This window comes from Apaloderma vittatum, unplaced genomic scaffold (assembly GCF_000703405.1).
Source record: "Apaloderma vittatum isolate BGI_N311 unplaced genomic scaffold, ASM70340v1 scaffold7153, whole genome shotgun sequence".
NCBI classification, from domain to species: Eukaryota; Metazoa; Chordata; class Aves; order Trogoniformes; family Trogonidae; genus Apaloderma; species Apaloderma vittatum.
Window position 1 is genome coordinate 6,842 of NW_009707448.1, and position 19,158 is coordinate 25,999.

Sequence of the window (19,158 nt, forward strand, 5' to 3'; positions counted from 1 at the left end):
TCTCACAGCAGTGCTTAAAAATAGTTAAAAGTATATGTCAGTTACCATAATACAGCAATGATGAACTTCGCTTACTGGACAAGAAAAAGGTAGGTAAGTTAATCGTTGATAAAAGGACAAAGGTTTTGATTTATGATATTTACTGTCTTAAATACCAAGTTGGTCTGAAATTCTGTCCATGCAGCTGCTGACTGAATAACAACATGGGCTGGTTTTCTATGTCTACACTCCTGACTTGCCTTCTTCTTCAAGTGGTCTGGACCCAGGTAAGAAAACAAAGAATACATATATTCTTTATATGACCGAGTAAGCAATGCAGATAAAGATGAGTATGAGAGGAAAAGACTTAAGTATGTTGCTTTTGCAAAATAAGAATTATGTTGTGATCTGCCTGGAAGAGAGATAAAAATTTCTGTTTCCTTGGGTCTTAGTGCTGCTATTTTTAATAGGCCTGGCTATTCATGGAAAGAGCTTATCTTGCGTTCCCCATCTAAGCAAAATGTCCACTAATATTCAGTGTACTGTTATCAAAATAGCAAGTCTGGGGTTAGAACCAAGATAAGTATTAAAATTTATTTTGCTACTCTATATTTGACTGGAAATAGGATTTTTTTTCTGTAACACAGTATATTTGATATTGAAATGGATGCCTTTTCAGACACTGCATATATTTGGAAATTACTGTTCTCTGTTCTTCCAATCCAGATGAACTATTTAATGCCAAAAAGTAAGAATTGAGATTTTGTATTTCCTCTCTTTTGTAGTGAAATGTAGCATTTTTCTTATCTTATGATAGTTTATTGTAGAGGCCAGGAATTCTGGCAATACACAATAGAATTAGTTTGGAGAACAAAACCCAGTAGGTTGTTGAAAGTTCATTTCAGCTCTTCATAGCTTCAGGATAGTCCACAGAGAAAGGTATTACTTAAGTGGAATAACATTATCTATTTTAAGTTATGCAACTTAACTGTCTAATTCTGTGAATCCAGCTGCAGTATCTCACTGTGGCAGTTGTTTCCTCTTCTTCGCCACTGACACACACTCATACATCTCCCTAAGTCAAGAGCTCAACTTCATGTCCTCAACCTTCCCATAGTCCTCCTGCTTACCCCTCTACCCCAACCTCACACTTCTCTTGTATTTCCACTGCCTATCATGACTACCTGTTCCTCAATTCCCAACCTTTTGGGAACTGAAGTCTTGCTTAGGTTCCTCTGCAGGCTTTGACAAAGCACATGGTAGGTGATGCAGACTGCTACTGGCATCTGCAAGCTATCACACATTGAAATGACCAACTCCTGTGTGAGAGTGGAGCTTCTAATCACCATGACTAGTTATTTCATTTTCATGTGCCTTATGGCCAGGAAGAGCTTCCTATGTGTTTCTGGATGCCAGTACTAGAAGTTACGTAGTCTGGAGAAAACACTGATAAGGTATCTTGTCTAAACTGGTTGGCTGTACACCATCTGAAGTCCGTAGTGAGGTGGTGGAATTTTCATCGGGTGATTTATCACATCTGTGAATAGCTGTCCAAGCTACATGAGGTGGATTATCCTCTGGAGATGCCAGGACATCATAGTGGTGCCATACCTATTTTAAGGACAGATTAATTGTATATGAAATTATTTTTTTTCTCCACTTCTTACTGAGTCTACTTACCTAGGGTTTTTTGTGACTAAAATAGGTGAGATGCTTCCCACCTATTCAAGATGCACTTGAATTATTTGCCAATTAAATGTGCTTACAAGTCATGGTTTGACCAACCTTTGATGTGACTTAACTCACATAAACCATATTGTTTGCTGAACTGAGGGACTAATATTGTAAATGTTCAGATTTTTGTGCATGTGTAGATTTAAAAGTAGCATTGGTTAGACTAAATGAGATTCCTCTTTGCCACACTGCAGATAATATAACCTTCCTCTGCATGTGACTGTGAAAGGTGAATCACTGTGAACGGTGAAAGGATAAAACTTACAGAGAAATGCATCATGTAGGTCTCAGTAGTCAGGCTGGTATCGAGATGGAAGCCATTGCTTTTGGACACGTAAATCCTTGTACACAGAGATACGCCTTTTGAAACTGAGTGTTTTTCTGCTGAGATTCATGGGACTAAAGACCTAGTTCCCCCTAGAGGGAAGTGGAAAGGAGCGATGAAAGGGACTCCTTCAGCATAAAACATTCAGCAACAGTTTCCAGACACTGAGGATCAGCTTGTATTTCAGTCAGTTGCTGAATTTGATGTTCTTCAGTCATCGACTCACATTTTGTTTTACTCACCAAACGTGCTGCTGCACTTAGCTGCATTGATCTCAATTTGGAGTTATGCTGCTGATAGAGAAACTTTTCCATGAGCTAGCCAGTTTTAACCTTTAGCACAGTTATGCTTTCTGATTAGATCATACGGAGATATTGTAGTTTATAACTATTGAAACTGTAGAAACACTTTACTCTCCCTTAATGGTTATAAGAGGTTTCAACAAATATAGGTATGATTCATCTCCTCCATCAACAATCTTTTACAGAAAAGACAATAATGTGATTTTAATTTTTGAATACTCCAAGCTTTACTTGTCTTTTTTCTGCCTTCCATGTTAGCTAGAAATCTAGGTGAAAGTGGGAGTTTAAAAGCAAACGAAGTCTTCAACGTGTGTGTTACATGCTTTGCTCATGTATTCTCAGCTTGTTTTACAGGCTGCACTTTAATTTTGAAACTTGAATACGTGGATTGGATACTGTCTTATGCATATCCAGTGACAATAAAATGTAATGAGATCATATATGTGGAGTAAAACTTCAGAATGTAAGAGGAGTCCATTGGCATTGCAGATGTATGGATTGATTGTTTGGAGAATATATTTTGGTTTATTAACTATATCTATATACAGTTATATGCGTTTTTTTGGTTTTTTTTCCTAAAGTCCCTATCCTTAATCCTCATGTATCAATGTAAACCTAAATAATAACAGTTAACTCAGTGAAATGCAAGATCAAGATCAGTCCTTTAGCATTTGCACCTGCCCAAGTCTGGAAACAGTTTGTCAGTGGATTCGGTCACTTTTCCACAGTGACACTGGGTTTTTAAGCGTCAGGTATCTTAGAATCTACTAACTTTTGGAACAACCTAAAACTGTGAAGTATTAAAACAGGGCTGTTTCTGGAGAAATCAAGTCAGGAAGCAGATTCTACTCAAAGTTTTTTGTAACTGACGCTTCAAGGTCAAAATTTTGCCTTTGGACCAGGAAAAGACATATATGGATAGTAGTCTTCTTTAAGAAAATTAAGAAGCATCAGCAGAAGCTGATTAAAACCATTTCTTGTTTATGTAACATTTAGATATTAAACATTATGGCAGCTCATACCAATTAGGCATTATCTCTCTTAAACCTATAAATTACAGCATCTACTTAGGCAAACATCGTTTTCCCCTCTTAGGAAATCAGAATAAATGATCAAAATCTGAAAAAACCTGTGAAGCACCAATTTGAATTAATTTAATTCAGGTGTATCAAAATGATTAAATGAAATTCCATGCTTTTATATTTACAATATTTTTTCTGCCATTTGTTGACGTTTGCACAACACAGTCATTTCAGATTGAATTTGAATCTTCCATGAAAAAAGCTAACATAGGACATACAGACAATTTCAAAGCTTTCTTTCTGAACCTTTTCCAAATGAAGAAATTTCACTGAAGGAGGCTTTTTTTATGCATTTGGTTATTTTTTTTTATGAATACCATCAGTCTTAAGGCTCACAGTTATATTTGCCCTGAAAATTGTTCCTATCATTATATTCTAGAAGAACATGTGCATTTGAATATCTCTTGAATATTCTGGCCGTACTATTTTCTCATCCATCATACATATGGTAGGAATTACCACAATTAATGTTCTTATGTACTGCATGGACTTGATTTTAGCTGATTTTCAACATTCTGGTCTCGTACTGTTCATTGCTTCTAATGGAGGTTGCAGATGCTTATCACACTGGAAAAATAAGTCCTACATGTAAAACTGCTTGTAGGAAAGATAACAAATTTTTTATATGGAGAAAAAAAATGGTCAGAGGTGGGGAGGGGAACTATAGTAAAAATAAAAGTAGAATTGTTGTTCTACCTTACCACTTGCTATACCTGTAACCTGTATTGTCAGAGCTTATAATTTAAGGGTGTTTTTTACCTTCAGTTTGTGAACTTCTTTCCAAACACTTGAATACAAGATTTCTGATGAGAAACAGGAAAATCCACCCAGCAATTGCTTAGAAAGGCTTTTCAGGATTTTACTCACTGCCTGAGAAACAGTTGTGTAGTGTTAAGTATGTCCAAGGCGGTCCATTCAAAATGAAGTGTCTAGTCCAGTTGCACAGTATAGATTATAATCTATAGGCATGTTATGGCAAGGAAAACATGCTGTGAGTATCTCATTATATCATATTATGGTTTGTGGATGTTACATGTTGCAGAACAAGTCTTTGTGTTGGTGTTGCTTAGGTGAATGGAGCCCAGCTACAGGCACTGAGCTGGGGCTGAGGTGACCTGTGCTCTGTGCCCTGTCCTTAACAGACTTGCTGAGGCCAGACTGCTCATTCTATTCCCCCGTCTTCAGCTTTATGATGGAAAGTTAAGCATAACTTCCATAGGTTCTGTGCAGCTCCAGACTGGTAGCAATACTTGATTTCATTGAAATAATAGGCTCTTTTTTCCCATTTGTGGAGGACCATTCAGCAATGGTCTGAGTTGTGAGAGAAAAACGGTTGTGAAGATTTCACAGAAGCAGCACTGGGCAATTTACTTGCTGGGCAGCCTGAAGGGAGAACACAAAGCTGACAGATAAACAAATAAACATTTCCACTCAGATGCGGAGGCAGAGGGTCCAGTCAATCCAATACAAAGCCATTCACTAAGTGCTGTCAGTTGAGCTTAAATCGCGTCTCTAATACTGTTGAAAGAGTAACGCGAGCTGCATTTCATTATGTGCCTTTCTAATAATATCTTTTTTTTCTTCTCCCTCCCCAGCCCGCTCCAGAGACAACTGGTGAGTTCTGTTTAGAAATCTATTTGTATGCACGGGAGGCAGTCAACAAAACCAGCTGCTCATAAGCATCACTAGGACAGACACAGATTTATAATTATTGTTATTGCATTAATTTTCACACTTCATAAAGATAACAGCAAGGGCTAATGTCCTACCTCACTTGTCTTTTTATTTTTCAGAAATAGATGTAGATGGAGGAATTGATCGAGACATCTTTGACATCAATGAAGGTTTTGTAAAATTCAGTTTCTCTTTTGATTTTTTTGATAATTTTCATTACAGTAGCTAAAGATCAATACAATAACTGAATGCTAATCTCCTGTTCCCTTTAGCTTTAGGACTAGACCTTTTTGAGGGAGACATCAAACTTGACGGGGTGAGTTCAAATATAAAATATTAAATCAGAAATGTGTCACTAACTTACGCAATGTAAAGTATCACTGGCATGGAAATGATTGATGCATCCTGCTCCTATTAACAATAAATGCAGTTTATGTAACAATAAACTGAAAATGTTTGGGGTTGGATTTCCACAAAATGTCAAAGACAATGACGGAGTCAAGTGCATTTGCAGAAACATTATCCAGAGTAAGGTCAGTTTAGCCATTAGATCACTATTATTATCTTCTTGTTTCCTTTATTATGTTTTTTGTATTTGAACTTGCAACATTCAGCAGCACTGGTCATCGTCCAGACAGGTCTATATAAAAGATTCTTCATTTATCTGTACAATATTTATTATAAGCCAATCAAATTTACAGAGCAGTGCTGCAAAACCTTAAGTAGATTCACTAAAACCAATGGAAAAATTAGATTTATAATACCACATTTTGAAGCAGCTGTCCAGTCTCCCTGTCTGGTCAATTGAAAAATTAAATTATTTACATAGCAAGTTACATCTCAAAAACACCTAGTAGAAATCTGCAAAGAGTCCTGTCAGTACCTCTGAAAGTTGATAGTGTTTTATTCTCCCTTTTGGTGAACTGCTTTGGCCTGAATGTATCAGAGGAAGCAAGGAAAATACTTGCTAAGGGCACAGGAGCAAACCCTTGCATTAAGGAAAAATACAAAATTATTAATCTCTGTGCAGTTTTCAGGACTTTAAATTTTAATGCTTCCCACAGGGGCTGAAGCTATTCTCACATATGCATGAAAATCTTAGGTAATTTCTATGGAGAAAATGCTGCAGAAATGGGAGATACCGGTAAAAGCGAAGGAATTTCAAATCCAAGCCTGAGACCTCTGAGCAATCTTTGAAAGTTTTTGATCTCTTTGACTTCTTATATGTCTTACATGGACTTGTAGGAGACATGCTCTTTTTGGCACTGTTGTACTGACTTGTCCTAAATCACTTTTTCTGAAGACTTCATACTTATTTTCTTTCTCAGATGCAGGAACGAAACTCCATCATTGGTGACAACTATCGATGGCCCCACATTGTCCCCTACGTCCTTGATGATAGCCTGGGTACCGTATTTGCCCTTGACAATATCTGTATGTCATGTTGACTGAAATGTTAAATACAGGTTGATAAAGATACTGTGGCATCATTTCCTCTCACAAGTCTAGAGATGGCCATTTCCTACAACAGAATTGGCCCTGGGTGGGCGCCAGCAGGGTGCATCACCGTGGTGTTGGTGCTGGCTCTCAGCTCTTTTCTTGGATGGTTCTTATCCTGCCATTGCTATGGCCCAGCAGATTGATTTGATTTTAAAGGTATGTGTCTGAGATGTGAAAATCTACTAATCAGAAGAAAAAAACCAGGGCACTGAAGAGCTTTTTAGAGCCATGAAGCTTATTTAGCCACTTAGCTCATCTACAGCACCAATGGCAAATTGGCATTCTGGCAGACAATACAGTTTGCAATGGCTCATTGCTGAGTCCCCTGATGTGGCCCAGGGACCCATCATGGTTTGTCTCCATCCTTTTGAATCCATTCAGCTGTGGTTCTGCACGGCCGAGGTGAGTAGTGAGACAGGGAGCTTGAGTTCTTAGTGTATTAACATGGTGAGATTGTGCCCTCACTACACAACTTGGGGTCATCTTTCTGGCGCCTGGAAGGAAAAAAAATAAAAAATCACCCACCTCTAGTTTAGATTCGGATCTAAACTGGGTTGAAACTAGTCAAGTTGCTTAGAGGAGAGAACCCAGATATAATGTTAGCAGTTCAAGTCTAGCAGAAGAGATTCTGTGAGAAAGATGTAGCCTGCATCTGCATGGTGTCTTCATTCCCTATTTATTGAATATTTGCTCACTTAAGTCTCACCAAGTTAAATGAAAGAAGATACAAAATTAACAACCACACACTATCATGTTCTATATGCTCATTATGTCATATTTCCACCTAAGTAGCAAAGAAAAATTACATAGAAATTAAAAAGGAGGAAGATATAATGTCACAACAACCTTATTTATGTTTTTTTGGTCCCTACTCAGATTTTAATCTAGCAAAAAGCTTGCTTATTTTGATCAAAGATTGCTGGAGCAAGACCTACCCTTAGGACTTGCTCGGTACGAATAATATGATAAACCTATTGGCTCAATGTTGACAAGAACACTGTTTTCTTTGCAGAAATGAATGCTAAGGGACTCATCCTCAAGGCATTTGAACAGTATCGACTGAAAACCTGTATTGACTTCAAAACTTGGGAAGGGGAGAAGAATTACATACATGTGTTCAAAGGAAGTGGGTAAGAAGAGTAAAATATCACTCTTTTTGGTTGCAGGCTATTTTCATGGCTAGCATTCACTCTAAAAGTCACATATCTGATTATAATGTTGTGGTTTTGTTGTGTCCATTTTTCCAGTCTTTTTTTAGCTGGAATTTGTAGCAATTTCCAAACCGATATTACCTTGGTAGGAATGAACAATTTCTTGCTGATACTTCTTTTTAAATACAAGAGGAAATAAAGCCGTTTAAGAGGTAAATTTCTGGACATGGTAAAAGATATCAGAAATGAGACAATTATTTTCTTGACTGATCTTTGGATATATGGAGTTTCACTTTCAAATGGTCACTGATAGTACACCTTAGTTTTTAGAAAAAATAGAAGAAAAAGATCCCAGCAGAAATACGATAGTTCTAACTGTGGGACAATGAATTTTTTTGACTATAACAAATGGAATTGCATTTGAACAATGTCACACCAGCATTCAGATATAACAGGGATATTTTTTTAATGTGGCATAGCATTGAGATGTTTTACAGAGATTTCACTTTATTTCCCTCTTCTGATGAATAGTTATGCTATTACACCTTGTATTTTTCAAAATAGGAGTCCAGCAAAGAAGTCAAAATTGCCCCAGCTGCTTCTGTTTATAAGGCTATCTCTGTCAAAACAGTGCAACAAGGACAAATATATTCTCTGCTTTATGCTGAAACATTTCTCTTTTAGAAAAGGGGTTCAGGGAAAGCTTGATAGCCTAGTAGGAAATTTACTTTCAGAAAATCATTTCCTGATCTTAGAATGCATTCATAAAGTGGAAAATATTTTCTGAAAATAAAAATGTTTCCCTTTCCCTTTGGCTTGTTCTGAGATATTTGTAGCAGATAATTGTTTCCAAATTTCTTCAGTCTCTGGCTCTTTATATATTCCACTCTTCATGCTGTACCCATGGCATTGAAACTCAACCCTAAAAGATGTATAAGTGGAGACTTAGAGAGCAATGCATTTTCCTGTGCTAATGACTCTTCAGCTTTTTTGAGCCAAATGGAAAACTCATGTAGCTGAATTTTTTAGTCCTTCGTCATATAAACTATGCATTGAATCTGCTAATAATTGTACCTGAAAAACAACCACAGTATTTAGCCTATGGCAAGTAAGAGGCCTCTGCACAATGTTTCATTTATATGTTTATTAAAAATAGATGAGTCATGCTGATGAAGAAGACAAGTCACTCTAGTTGGATAACATATCTTGCCCTCACTGCCTGGTGTATTGCTTGCCCTGAAAGATTTCTGTCATCCCAGTGGACACATCCATGTAATAACTAATACTAAACAGCACTTTTTGAAAGATTGGAGCCAAACTACACAGTGCAATCTCCTGAAAATGGCTGTCCAGTTTCAGTGAGCTGGCTTCAGGCTGTACAAAGAGATTATCAGGACTGTCCTTGCATTAACTGCCTTTTCGGGTGGGTAAACCAACCCATTTCCCCTCTGCCATTCCTAATTATTTATGTTTTAATCAGCTCAGGCTCTTCTAACTGCTGACTAAAGACCTCAGTCCAGAGAACACAGTGCAGAGAGGAGCACAAAGTTCCTGGCAACGACAGCCAGATTCATAAAGTTTTATCGCACCAAGAAAAAGTTGATAAGTTATCTTTGCCTCTCCAATCTCGACATTTATAAAACAGAGAGAGGAAGGTGGAGGAACTTTGTGTCAAGAGAGTTTGTAGTAGGCCATAAAGTCCTCATCTGGATTATCCTTTTGAATTCAGATGAAGTCAGCCACGAAAGAAGCCAGCTGCCATTTTGTTGTGTTGATTGTCCTCTGAAAAATATGTTTGTGGTCTCTGATGTCTGTACACAGTGTCATCAGTCCCTGCACAGAGCCCTCTCCCTATCCACATTCTTTATCTACCATTTGCCAAGCCTTGGCTACTGCCTGTATTATGTTAACATAGATATATTTGTAACCCTAAGTGAGTAGAGGCACATGTAGTTTTTCTAACACCCAGCCTTTCCCCTCACCCTCTATTCACATCTATGCATCTGCAGCAGAGATTAGGCTGTGGGTCTGTTTAAAGACCTTTATTGACTCCAGCCTGTGTGCTGAGAAAAATACATGAGGGATGCTTGTAATTACAGAAATGCACGAGCATGAGGTGTGGCAAGTGCCTGCAAAGCTCACAGCGCAGTCTGGGAACCTGCAACGGATGTGCCACTTCTCCCTACTCTTCTCATGAAGAGCAGGACTCATTCAGAGAGGTGATAGAGTAGAATGGTTAGCAGACTAGGGAGGTTCAACGCCTCCTCTCATATTTCCACATGGAAAATCAGGTTTTCATGGATCGCTCCTGTGAGGTCACTTCAGGTCTTGGCTGCTGTGGCACGTGGTGAAGGGAACCAATGCAGAAGTGGATCGATACAGATCCCTGGCTAACCAGCTTGATGTTGGTAAATCAAAGCGTCTGTCTGATACTGCTGATCTGTGATACTATGGGAAGTTATTAATTAGCAGGACATTAGCAGAAAAATGCAGCTTAAATAAGTGGCATCATCACTGCAGATGACATGTATCTATTTACAAACCATCTTCCAAAAAGAAGGCTGGTGCAATTAGTCAGAGCAGGTATTTCCCTGTTCCTCTAGCCTCTGACAGAGCAACTGGCCATACAGAAAGCAATGAATGAGAGGATATACAGCTCCCACACACTTGAGGAGACTGAGACTTTCCTCCCATTTTCTCTTCTACTGAAGACACTTCTAACATGGGGTTCCAGGTGCCCATTGCTCTGGAGTGATGTGTCCCACTCACCTAGTTTTATTCTCATTGCTGGGCAACGCAGACCATGTATTTACTCCGTCAGCGGCTGCAGAAAGATGGCAGTGTGGGCATTTGGTAGTCTGAAGCAAAGGGAATCTGTATGCTGGGTTTTTTTGGAAAGTGTCGGGGATGTGCCTGCAGCCTGTGCACTGTGCAGCAGCTGTGAAGCCAGAGGCAGCTGCTTTGGTTTGAGGTGGACCCAGATCTGTGATGGACTTCTTTGACTTCTGCACAACAGAAGAAAAAGCTGCTAAATCAATATGAGGCCTTGTTCAAGGGAAGGCTGTGAAATTATGGATGCCAAATGTGCTCCTTCTCAGGTCTCATGTTGTGATTTTAATGAGTAGTCAATAGCCAAGGCCTGTGCTGCTTTGTGGAATGAGAAATACTGGGGAATATGTTGCACTAATAAGGGTTCAAAAGCACATGGTGTGCTTGCATTTTTGAATTTCTGGGGTGATGGGACTGCAAATACTATGGCATATTTTGTGCCTGATTAATTTTATGAACTTCAGTGGGTAAGCATTGATTTATTTGCTGCATAAAATATCAATTTAAATGTAGCTGTCTCTGCTTGCTAGTTTCTGGACACAGGGTGCCATTTTATTGGCTTGTGCAGATAGCTCACTAAACTTTTTTATCCTTTGATAAAAACTTGCTGCACAGCTGCAGTTTTGCTCTTCCATGTGAGCATGTCTAAGCATCAAGCGCTGTAGTGCAGTATCTCCAAATAGCTAGAAAGAAAGGAGCTTATGAAAAGCACTGGCAAATGCACCAGCCTTTTGGAAGGCAAACACAGCCATGCAGAAGGGCACCTTACCTGGCAGATACAGGCCCTCATGAAGAGAAAGACCATGGCAGAGGCGAGGATTTGTATGAACCTGCTTCCCCTTATGGTAGGGACAGACTCAATGTGCACTCACAGTCACATACTGTAGTCCTGCTAAAAAATGTTAATTTGCAGTAACTCAGTTGCTCTAAATCATGTGTCCATAGTGAGGTTTACCAGAACACCAATGAAATCCTCATGAGTTTTATTCTACCACAAATAGCTAAACACTTTTCTGCTAAAGAAAACCCATTAAAAACAGCAGAGTCAGAACAGGGGAACCACTTGTTCATCAAAACAGCTAAATGTAGGAGGAAAAGATCTGGTAAGGAACTGATCAATGAAAAAGTGCTCTCTGTAGCAAAATGTAACTTCAGTGCACAAGTTAAAATTATACCTGTTGGACAGTGTGATTCTGGAGTTCACGTGTCATGGGGATGGTATGTATCTCACAGAGCCCTCTCTCATTTTATTTCAATGCTAGCTGCTGGTCCTCCGTGGGAAACCGCCAAATAGGGTTACAGCAGCTTTCCATTGGAGCCAACTGCGACAGGATTGGGACGATTCAGCATGAGTTCCTGCATGCCCTGGGATTCTGGCATGAGCAGTCACGGTCTGACCGGGACGACTATGTGTCCATCATCTGGGACAGGATTCAGGCTGGTCAGTCACTCACCTGCTTTTCTTTTCAGGCTCTGAAGTTAGGGGGTTTAGCTGTGGAACATCCCTTCCAGCCATCCTTTGGTGGTCACACTATTCTTTTACCCAGGCTTATTTTTCAAAGCCAGCGTATCAACAAATTAAATATCAAGTGCAATCTGTTTGGGACAGGTGATATCTCTTTGGGACAAGCAATACCTCTTTGGGACATAAAGCCTTGGTTTTTGTTGCTGTGATTATTCCTTGTGCCACGGCCGTTCCCAGAGCTTTAAGTAGCTCAGGGTAATGCTACAGAGCTCAGAGTAATGCCACAGCAGAGCAGCAGAAAATAAATATTTTTATTTGTTTAAATGAATACTCTAAAATCACTGTTAGTCTGGGAGCTCTTAACAAAACAAAATCCCTCTCTGAAAAAGCTGGTGTGACCACCTGTCATCTTCTTCCTCCCCGGCTTCTACCGTGGGTGCGGGCAGCCGAGCTGAGAGCAGAGCATGCAGACAGGGTGTGTGTACAGGAGAGACCCCTTTCAGGGTCCACATCATGCGAGCAGTTACTTTAGCCATGTGGCTTGTGAATGTCAATGTTGGCATATTTGGCACAAGCTTGAGAGCTGACACAGGGCTTTTTGGGACTGCTCTGTCTCTGCCTCTTCAGCTTGCCATCATCCTCTGGGACTTTCAGGCAGTTCAAAACCCAAGTTATGTATACAGACATTATACTTTCCTAACACAGGTATGCACAGAAGACTGAAAAAAATAGATAATGATTAAATCTAATGCATTCTTTTTTAGTTGTGATCAATAGTCACTTGCACTTGCATGTGCAAGTATATATTATAGAAAATTACTTAGACTCTGTTATTTGATTTCCATTATATTTTGCTGACTCTTTAATGACAAGTTGCACTAATGTTAGCCGTTTGAAACTGCTGCGTCTTTTTTATGCTGATCAGAATATAGTTACTGTATTTTGACTAATTCAAACCATTTAAAACTTTGCCTTCCATTGGGTAGTTAGTAATGTTTTTTTGCTCATACTCCAGAAAATGTCTGTAAAGTTAAATTCTGGAAGCTTATCTGATGACAACTCTAGCTTGTTTTTCGTGAGCCAAAATAACCAACTATTAACCATCAGAGAATACAGATTATAATCGGGGAGGCATTACAGTTGCAAATCGCATTCATGTGAGTACTGAAACAGTATCTCCACTTTTGGGTATCACAAGCCCATCAAAGTTTATGGGTAGTTTCACGAGGAAATACTTTCTGGTAGCAAAAAGCGTTCCTTCATCAAGCAGAAGTCATAATGTTATGTTACTGTGGCTGAAAGAGGAAACTCTAGATTAGAAATAAAATAGTTTTGCAGAGTAAGTAAAAGTAAATGACTAAAGAAAATACTTGGCGATCTGATGAATTGTTTGTAACTTTAAGCCTGTACATCAAAACCTGATGTTCTTGGGCCACAGTCTTTCCTTTTATTTTTCCTGTTTAGGTAGAGAACATAATTTCTTGAAATATAATGATACAACATCAGACTCCCTCAATGTTCCCTATGACTATACTTCTGTGCTGCACTACAGCAAAACTGCATTCAGGAATGGAACTGAACCCACAATTGTTACTAACATACCAGACTTCATCGATGTAATAGGACAGCGAATGGATTTCAGTGATTATGATCTCCAGAAACTGAACCGGCTGTACAATTGCTGTAAGTCTCTCCATTTCTTTTAATTTTTTATTGCTTCTGCCATTTGAAATAAACGAGGGTGATACATACATGCTGGACTCAACCAGGCATAAGAGAAAGAGATGATAACATTTTTCATGAAGTGAATTGTGTTAAAACCACCAGAAATTATGGTACAGCTAGGAATAACTAGCCCTCCTGCAGAGGGCTGCAGAGTGGAGTTTTCTGTGCAATTTTAACCTTTAGTTAAAAACTAGCTTCACTCAGCAGCTGATTTTTGTCCATCCCTTGGGTGGCCGTTTAAAATGTGTGCACAAAGCTTTTTGTTTCCCCCCACATTATTCCACAGCTATTGCTCAGACATTGTACAGAAATGAGTATTTTCTCTGTGGCTATTGTACCTACCCCACTCTCATGGAATCTGTGGGTGTGTCCATGCAAATAGGATGCAGATAGTGTTATGAAGAAAATGTGAGCTTTTGAAATTTTTTTTTATTTCAAACTCAGTCTCTTTCAGAAGTGCTCAGAAAAGTTATTCTACTCTCATGGGATTTATTTAAGAAAGTTGAGTGAAAGTAAGAGACAGAGAAATATGAATAGTTCTATTACAAAACTGAAATATAATTCTGTAAAATTATAATTCTGAAAACTTTTGCTTCACTGCCTCAATATCCCAAATACTGATTATTGGTTTACAATTACATTTTAAGCCTTGTTCTACAGATATCTTAAATAATAATCAGACTGTTTTATTAAAACAGTGCAATTTTATGAGTGTATGATTCTCATGAAAATATTTCGGTTCATGTGGGTCTAAACTGAACACACACTTACATGCAGCCTCAGCTTCCAGAACTTGGCACTCAGGCAGGTCTTAAAGAAGTGCTTAAAGCCAAGGCTATCTTTAACATTGGATGAGGCTCTTCTTCCTCTTCATTACTCTTATATGCTTTCCATCATTCTTGTGCACTGTGTAAATACTTCATGACATTTTAACTTTATTCTTAACCCACAGGCACATTCCCTGGGTGAAATAAGCCCCAGTCCTGTGGGTATTAGTGACTAAACTGCCACCACCTTCAGCACCATCAGGATCTGCACTGCTCCCCCGTCCATCACTTGGCTTTGTATAGTGTGCACGGTATTTGCAGAGCCATAAGTGATCTTCAGATCACTCACCATTTACCTGTGTGGCCCCTATGCCGGGCACAACGGATGCCTTGCATGTCCCAGCCCTCACCTACCCAGCTGCTAGACTGATGCTGTCCAGTCAGAGGGAAGACTGACAATGCTAAACAGGGTTTGGGTGGCAGATATCCTCCCAGAGCAACCAAAAGATTACGCCTGTTGCTGAACATGATTTAAGGAAAAGCTTAAGCTGAATTTCTGCTAAAGGCCTGTGTGGTTAGGAAATGGCATTAAAAGTGGGAAGTTGGTTCTTATATTGAAAAAAACCCGAAAAACACAGAAACCCTGACTGATACTTTAGTGCTCTTCTGATATCTTCTTCAGGACTGTCTTTCAGGTCATGTCATAACAGTGGATTTCAGTCTGCCTTCCCCTTCTAGCATATCACTTAACAGAATGGAGGTTTCCCTCAACCACTTGAGGTTAGGCACTCCTCCTCCATGTATTTTCTTCCAAGTCCAGCCTTTCACTACATTCCAAGAAAGTACCTGGCTTTTGGTGCAGATGGAGTTCAAAGCCCGCCTCAAGCAGTGCCCCTCTCCACTATTTCAGGAATTAACCTAAGAAACACATCATAAGCTATTGGGTCTTTCTTTTCTCTCTTCTTGTCATTAGGTCACCATTCCATACCAGCCAACACTTTCTAGTTAAGGTAGTTAGACTACTTGTGTCCTGTTTGGGCAAACTGATTTCATATTTCATGTTTTGATTTCAAAGGGTTCTTTCATCTAATAGTTCTCCATTTTTGCTTACCTTCTTGCTGACACCCTAGCTGTTTCTCTGGGTTTTTTTTGCTTTCTCCATCAGTCAATATAAAATTTACTAGGAAATCTTTTCTTGCTTCTTACATCATACCAATACTGTATCCTAAAACATGCAGTCACACAACACTTGTGATAGCCTTGCAATCTCTAGAGGATTGTTACCTTTTTATGAGGACAGTACAAAATATCTTATCAGTACAACTGATTTGACAGCAGTTCATACTTAAGTGCTTCCCTGAGCTACAGCTACAGCACTTGGTGTGCCTTTGAGGTTGACTTTTTTGGTTTGACTCTTACTCAAGGTCCTTTCTGTGGTGCAGTGAAACTTTTAAACTGGCCACATTATTTCATGCATAGTTTGAAAAGCATTTTGTTAATTTACTTTTTTTTTCAAATCATGGCTGGTGTTAAACAGAGTTCAGACATGATATAAGGGGTAACAAAACTCAGGACAGGGGTAAAGCTGGGCTGTGTCTTCCCTCACTCACCCAGGATGTACTTTAAACAGAGAAAACATTTCATACAGGGGAAACCCTTCCCTCTTCAACTGCACAGTGTTTCTTCACTTAAAGTTTCACTTGTCATGTGCAAGACATCTCAAAAATTTATATGAGATATACACTGGTCCCAAATGTACCTTTGCCAAATTTTTTTTCAATTCAGCATTTTGAAAATCAGTTTGTTTATTGCAGTGAAATAACTTTTGCTCTATATATTTCAAAATAAGAACTCCAGTAACCTTTTATCAAATTCTGTGACCATGTGTGGACTGACCCGAAGCAAGCAGAGGCATCAATGGGAAGTCTCAGGATCTTTTGTCTGTGTGAAGGTTGTGGTTTGGGGTTGGTATTAGTGTTCCTTTTATAAATAAAAACTGTGATATGATAATTAGCTGGCACCCTCCTGTGCTTGCTAAGTGCCCAGAGTGGTCTCGATGACATCTTATTAATGTCAGTGTTAATTGCCAAATGCCTTGAGTTACTGAACTTTACACCTATAAATGTTGATGGTATTTGAAGCCACTGATTATTTGGTGTTTGCATTTAGTCTTGCCCTGCTCTTGCCTTTGGACATTCAGAATTAAAATGTATGCCATGTAATAGAGATTCACAATGTTTTAATGTTTTGCTTTGTTTTGTTTTTAAATATTATAGCCTCCTCCCTAAGTTTCATGGACACGTGCAGTTTTGAGCTTGAAAATATATGTGGCATGATTCAAAGTTCAGATGATAACAGTGATTGGCAGCGTTTGTCTCAGGTTCCTGCTGGGCCAAATACTGATCACACTAATATGGGAGAATGCGAAGGTATGAGAAAAAAACATTCTTATCTCTATGGGAAGTGTTTTCTGCAGAGGCATGTGAGTTGACTTTGATCTTGGCCTTGTTCTCTGTTTATTTGTTCACAAATTATGGTATATCTTTTATCTAAGAAGCATAAATCCACATGCCTATGGACATCATGTGATATGTTAGATTTTTTGCTTATTTGAGAAGATTGGATGTCCTTATCTTTTTTGATCTGTTTCCTAGTCTTAGTGTCGCATCCTGAAATAAGAACTATATAAAAAGTTCTACTCTGTGGTACAGGCACACCAGAAAGTCTGCTGATTTTCTGAATAATTGCTCAGTTACTCTTTGGAAAGGATTGGAATTTAGAAATTACGTATATTATCAGGGCTTGGTTGAACAATTAATTGAGAAATACAGCCAATTGTTTCTGAACCTGTCAGAGAAAACTTCAGGAGCTCAAGAGCTTAAACCAGTCCTCCAGAGAGGGAGTCAGCTGTGAGTTACTGGTACTGGGTAAAGAGTAAAAGCCCATACTTCTGAGTACAAATTGCTAGAGACAGTAAGATGAGGGAAAAAGTTGCCATGACAACAATTCTGCCTCTGGAGAAAGTGAACAGGTAACAGTCCTCAGTCTGAGGATTTTTACAGGTTCTACCTTAACTTGACCTGACCATGTCTCAACATGAGAAGAAACTTCTTTACTGTGAGGGTGACAGAGCACTGGCACAGGCTGCCCAGAGAGGTTGTGGAGTCTCCTTCTATGGAGACTTTCAAAACCCACCTGGACGCGTTTCTGTGTGGCTGCCCTAGGGGATCCTGCTCTGGCAGGGGGGTTGGACGAGATGATCTCTAGAGGTCCCTTCCAAAACCTAACATTCTATGATTCTATGTCTTCTAGCATTATTACAATATAGTGTTAAGAATACAAGTATACTAGGAAAATTTTGTTTTCTCTCTTCTCTGCCATTTCTAATTCACTTTTGACAGATTATGGGCACTTCATGCATTTCGACACAAGCGTCGGAGCAGAGGGAAGCACAGCTATCCTTGAGAGCCGAATTCTGTATCCCAAAAGAAGCCTTCAGTGCTTACAATTCTATTTCTATAATAGTGGTCAGGAAAGTGACCGGCTATATGTCTGGGTCAGGGAGTATACTTCAACCCAGCCAAATGGTACTTTGAGACTCATTGAAGAGATAAAAGGTATGGAATAACATCACATTTTGTTTTAATCTATGCTCAATATCCTTTTCAAAGTGCTGGGGGAAAATATTGCAGCAAAGTGACTCATCTCCTAGCCTTAGTCTTTGGTTTCTTCTCTATGTAATTGATTCTCTGCTGGTGAAATTATACTTGATGCATCTTCAGTCAGACTATAATATAATAAATTCCTATAATATAATAAATTACCCCAAATTACAAACTCTTGCATTATAAAGATAGTTTTCTGATCAAAATAGCTAAAATTCTACGAGCAGTCATTTTAAACATTCTAGAGCTGCTGGCATCAATAGCAACAGATAAAGTTGGTCATTAGAGTAAATTATAATGAATAAGAAAGTAATAATAAAGAAATGAAAAATATAAGTGCCTTGGAGTAACTAACATACCAATTAACAAAAGACAAATAAAATTTAACTTACTTTTTAAACAAGGTTTGAAATGGCTTAACTGAAATATATGGGCAGCAGATCATGATTTGAGTTGTCGTTTGAAGAAAATTAAGTTCTTAGAAACCTACGGCCTACAATATGATCAAGTGAGGTCAGTTAATGGATAGGAGCTCTTTAAGCTAGAATTCCAAAGTCACCCTATGACTAAACTACTTTCTCAAATATTTAACTATTACTTGGTCTCCATTAGAGCTACAACTACTTCAGTCTTCTGGTTACATAAGGATCTGAGCAAGCTGTTTTACAAAATAGGTATCAAATCTGCTTCTTCTGCCTTTTTTTTTGTCCCTTTTAGCTCAGCTGCTGCTCATGCCTGTTTTTCATTTTATTTTACATTCTTTTCTTCACCCTGATGCTTTCCTCATCCCTGTGTGCCATTAGGAATCCTTAATATCCCTGTTAATTTCAGATCAAGCTGAGGCCTCCAAAGTCTTTTGAACCCTACTTTGAAGTCAAGATTAATTTCTCCACACTTCAGCCTTCCTCACAAATACTCTTTCATGTATATTAGGTCCAACCTCCCATTGCTGCTTTCTCA

General features: G+C 38.8%; 1 protein-coding gene across 1 annotated transcript in view; it reads left to right on the forward strand.

Moving 5' to 3' along the window:
- Positions 1–203: 203 nt before the first annotated feature.
- Positions 204–19,158, forward strand: part of MEP1B (meprin A, beta) — a 45,560-nt gene continuing 26,605 nt past the window's right edge. Inside the window, exons 1-10 of the mRNA XM_009866196.1 lie at positions 204–266; positions 5,018–5,036; positions 5,216–5,266; positions 5,369–5,412; positions 6,425–6,503; positions 7,609–7,726; positions 11,839–12,017; positions 13,506–13,724; positions 16,810–16,962; positions 17,935–18,150. Coding sequence (XP_009864498.1) covers positions 204–266; positions 5,018–5,036; positions 5,216–5,266; positions 5,369–5,412; positions 6,425–6,503; positions 7,609–7,726; positions 11,839–12,017; positions 13,506–13,724; positions 16,810–16,962; positions 17,935–18,150 — 1,141 coding nt within the window. The remainder of the gene's footprint in view (positions 267–5,017; positions 5,037–5,215; positions 5,267–5,368; positions 5,413–6,424; positions 6,504–7,608; positions 7,727–11,838; positions 12,018–13,505; positions 13,725–16,809; positions 16,963–17,934; positions 18,151–19,158) is intronic.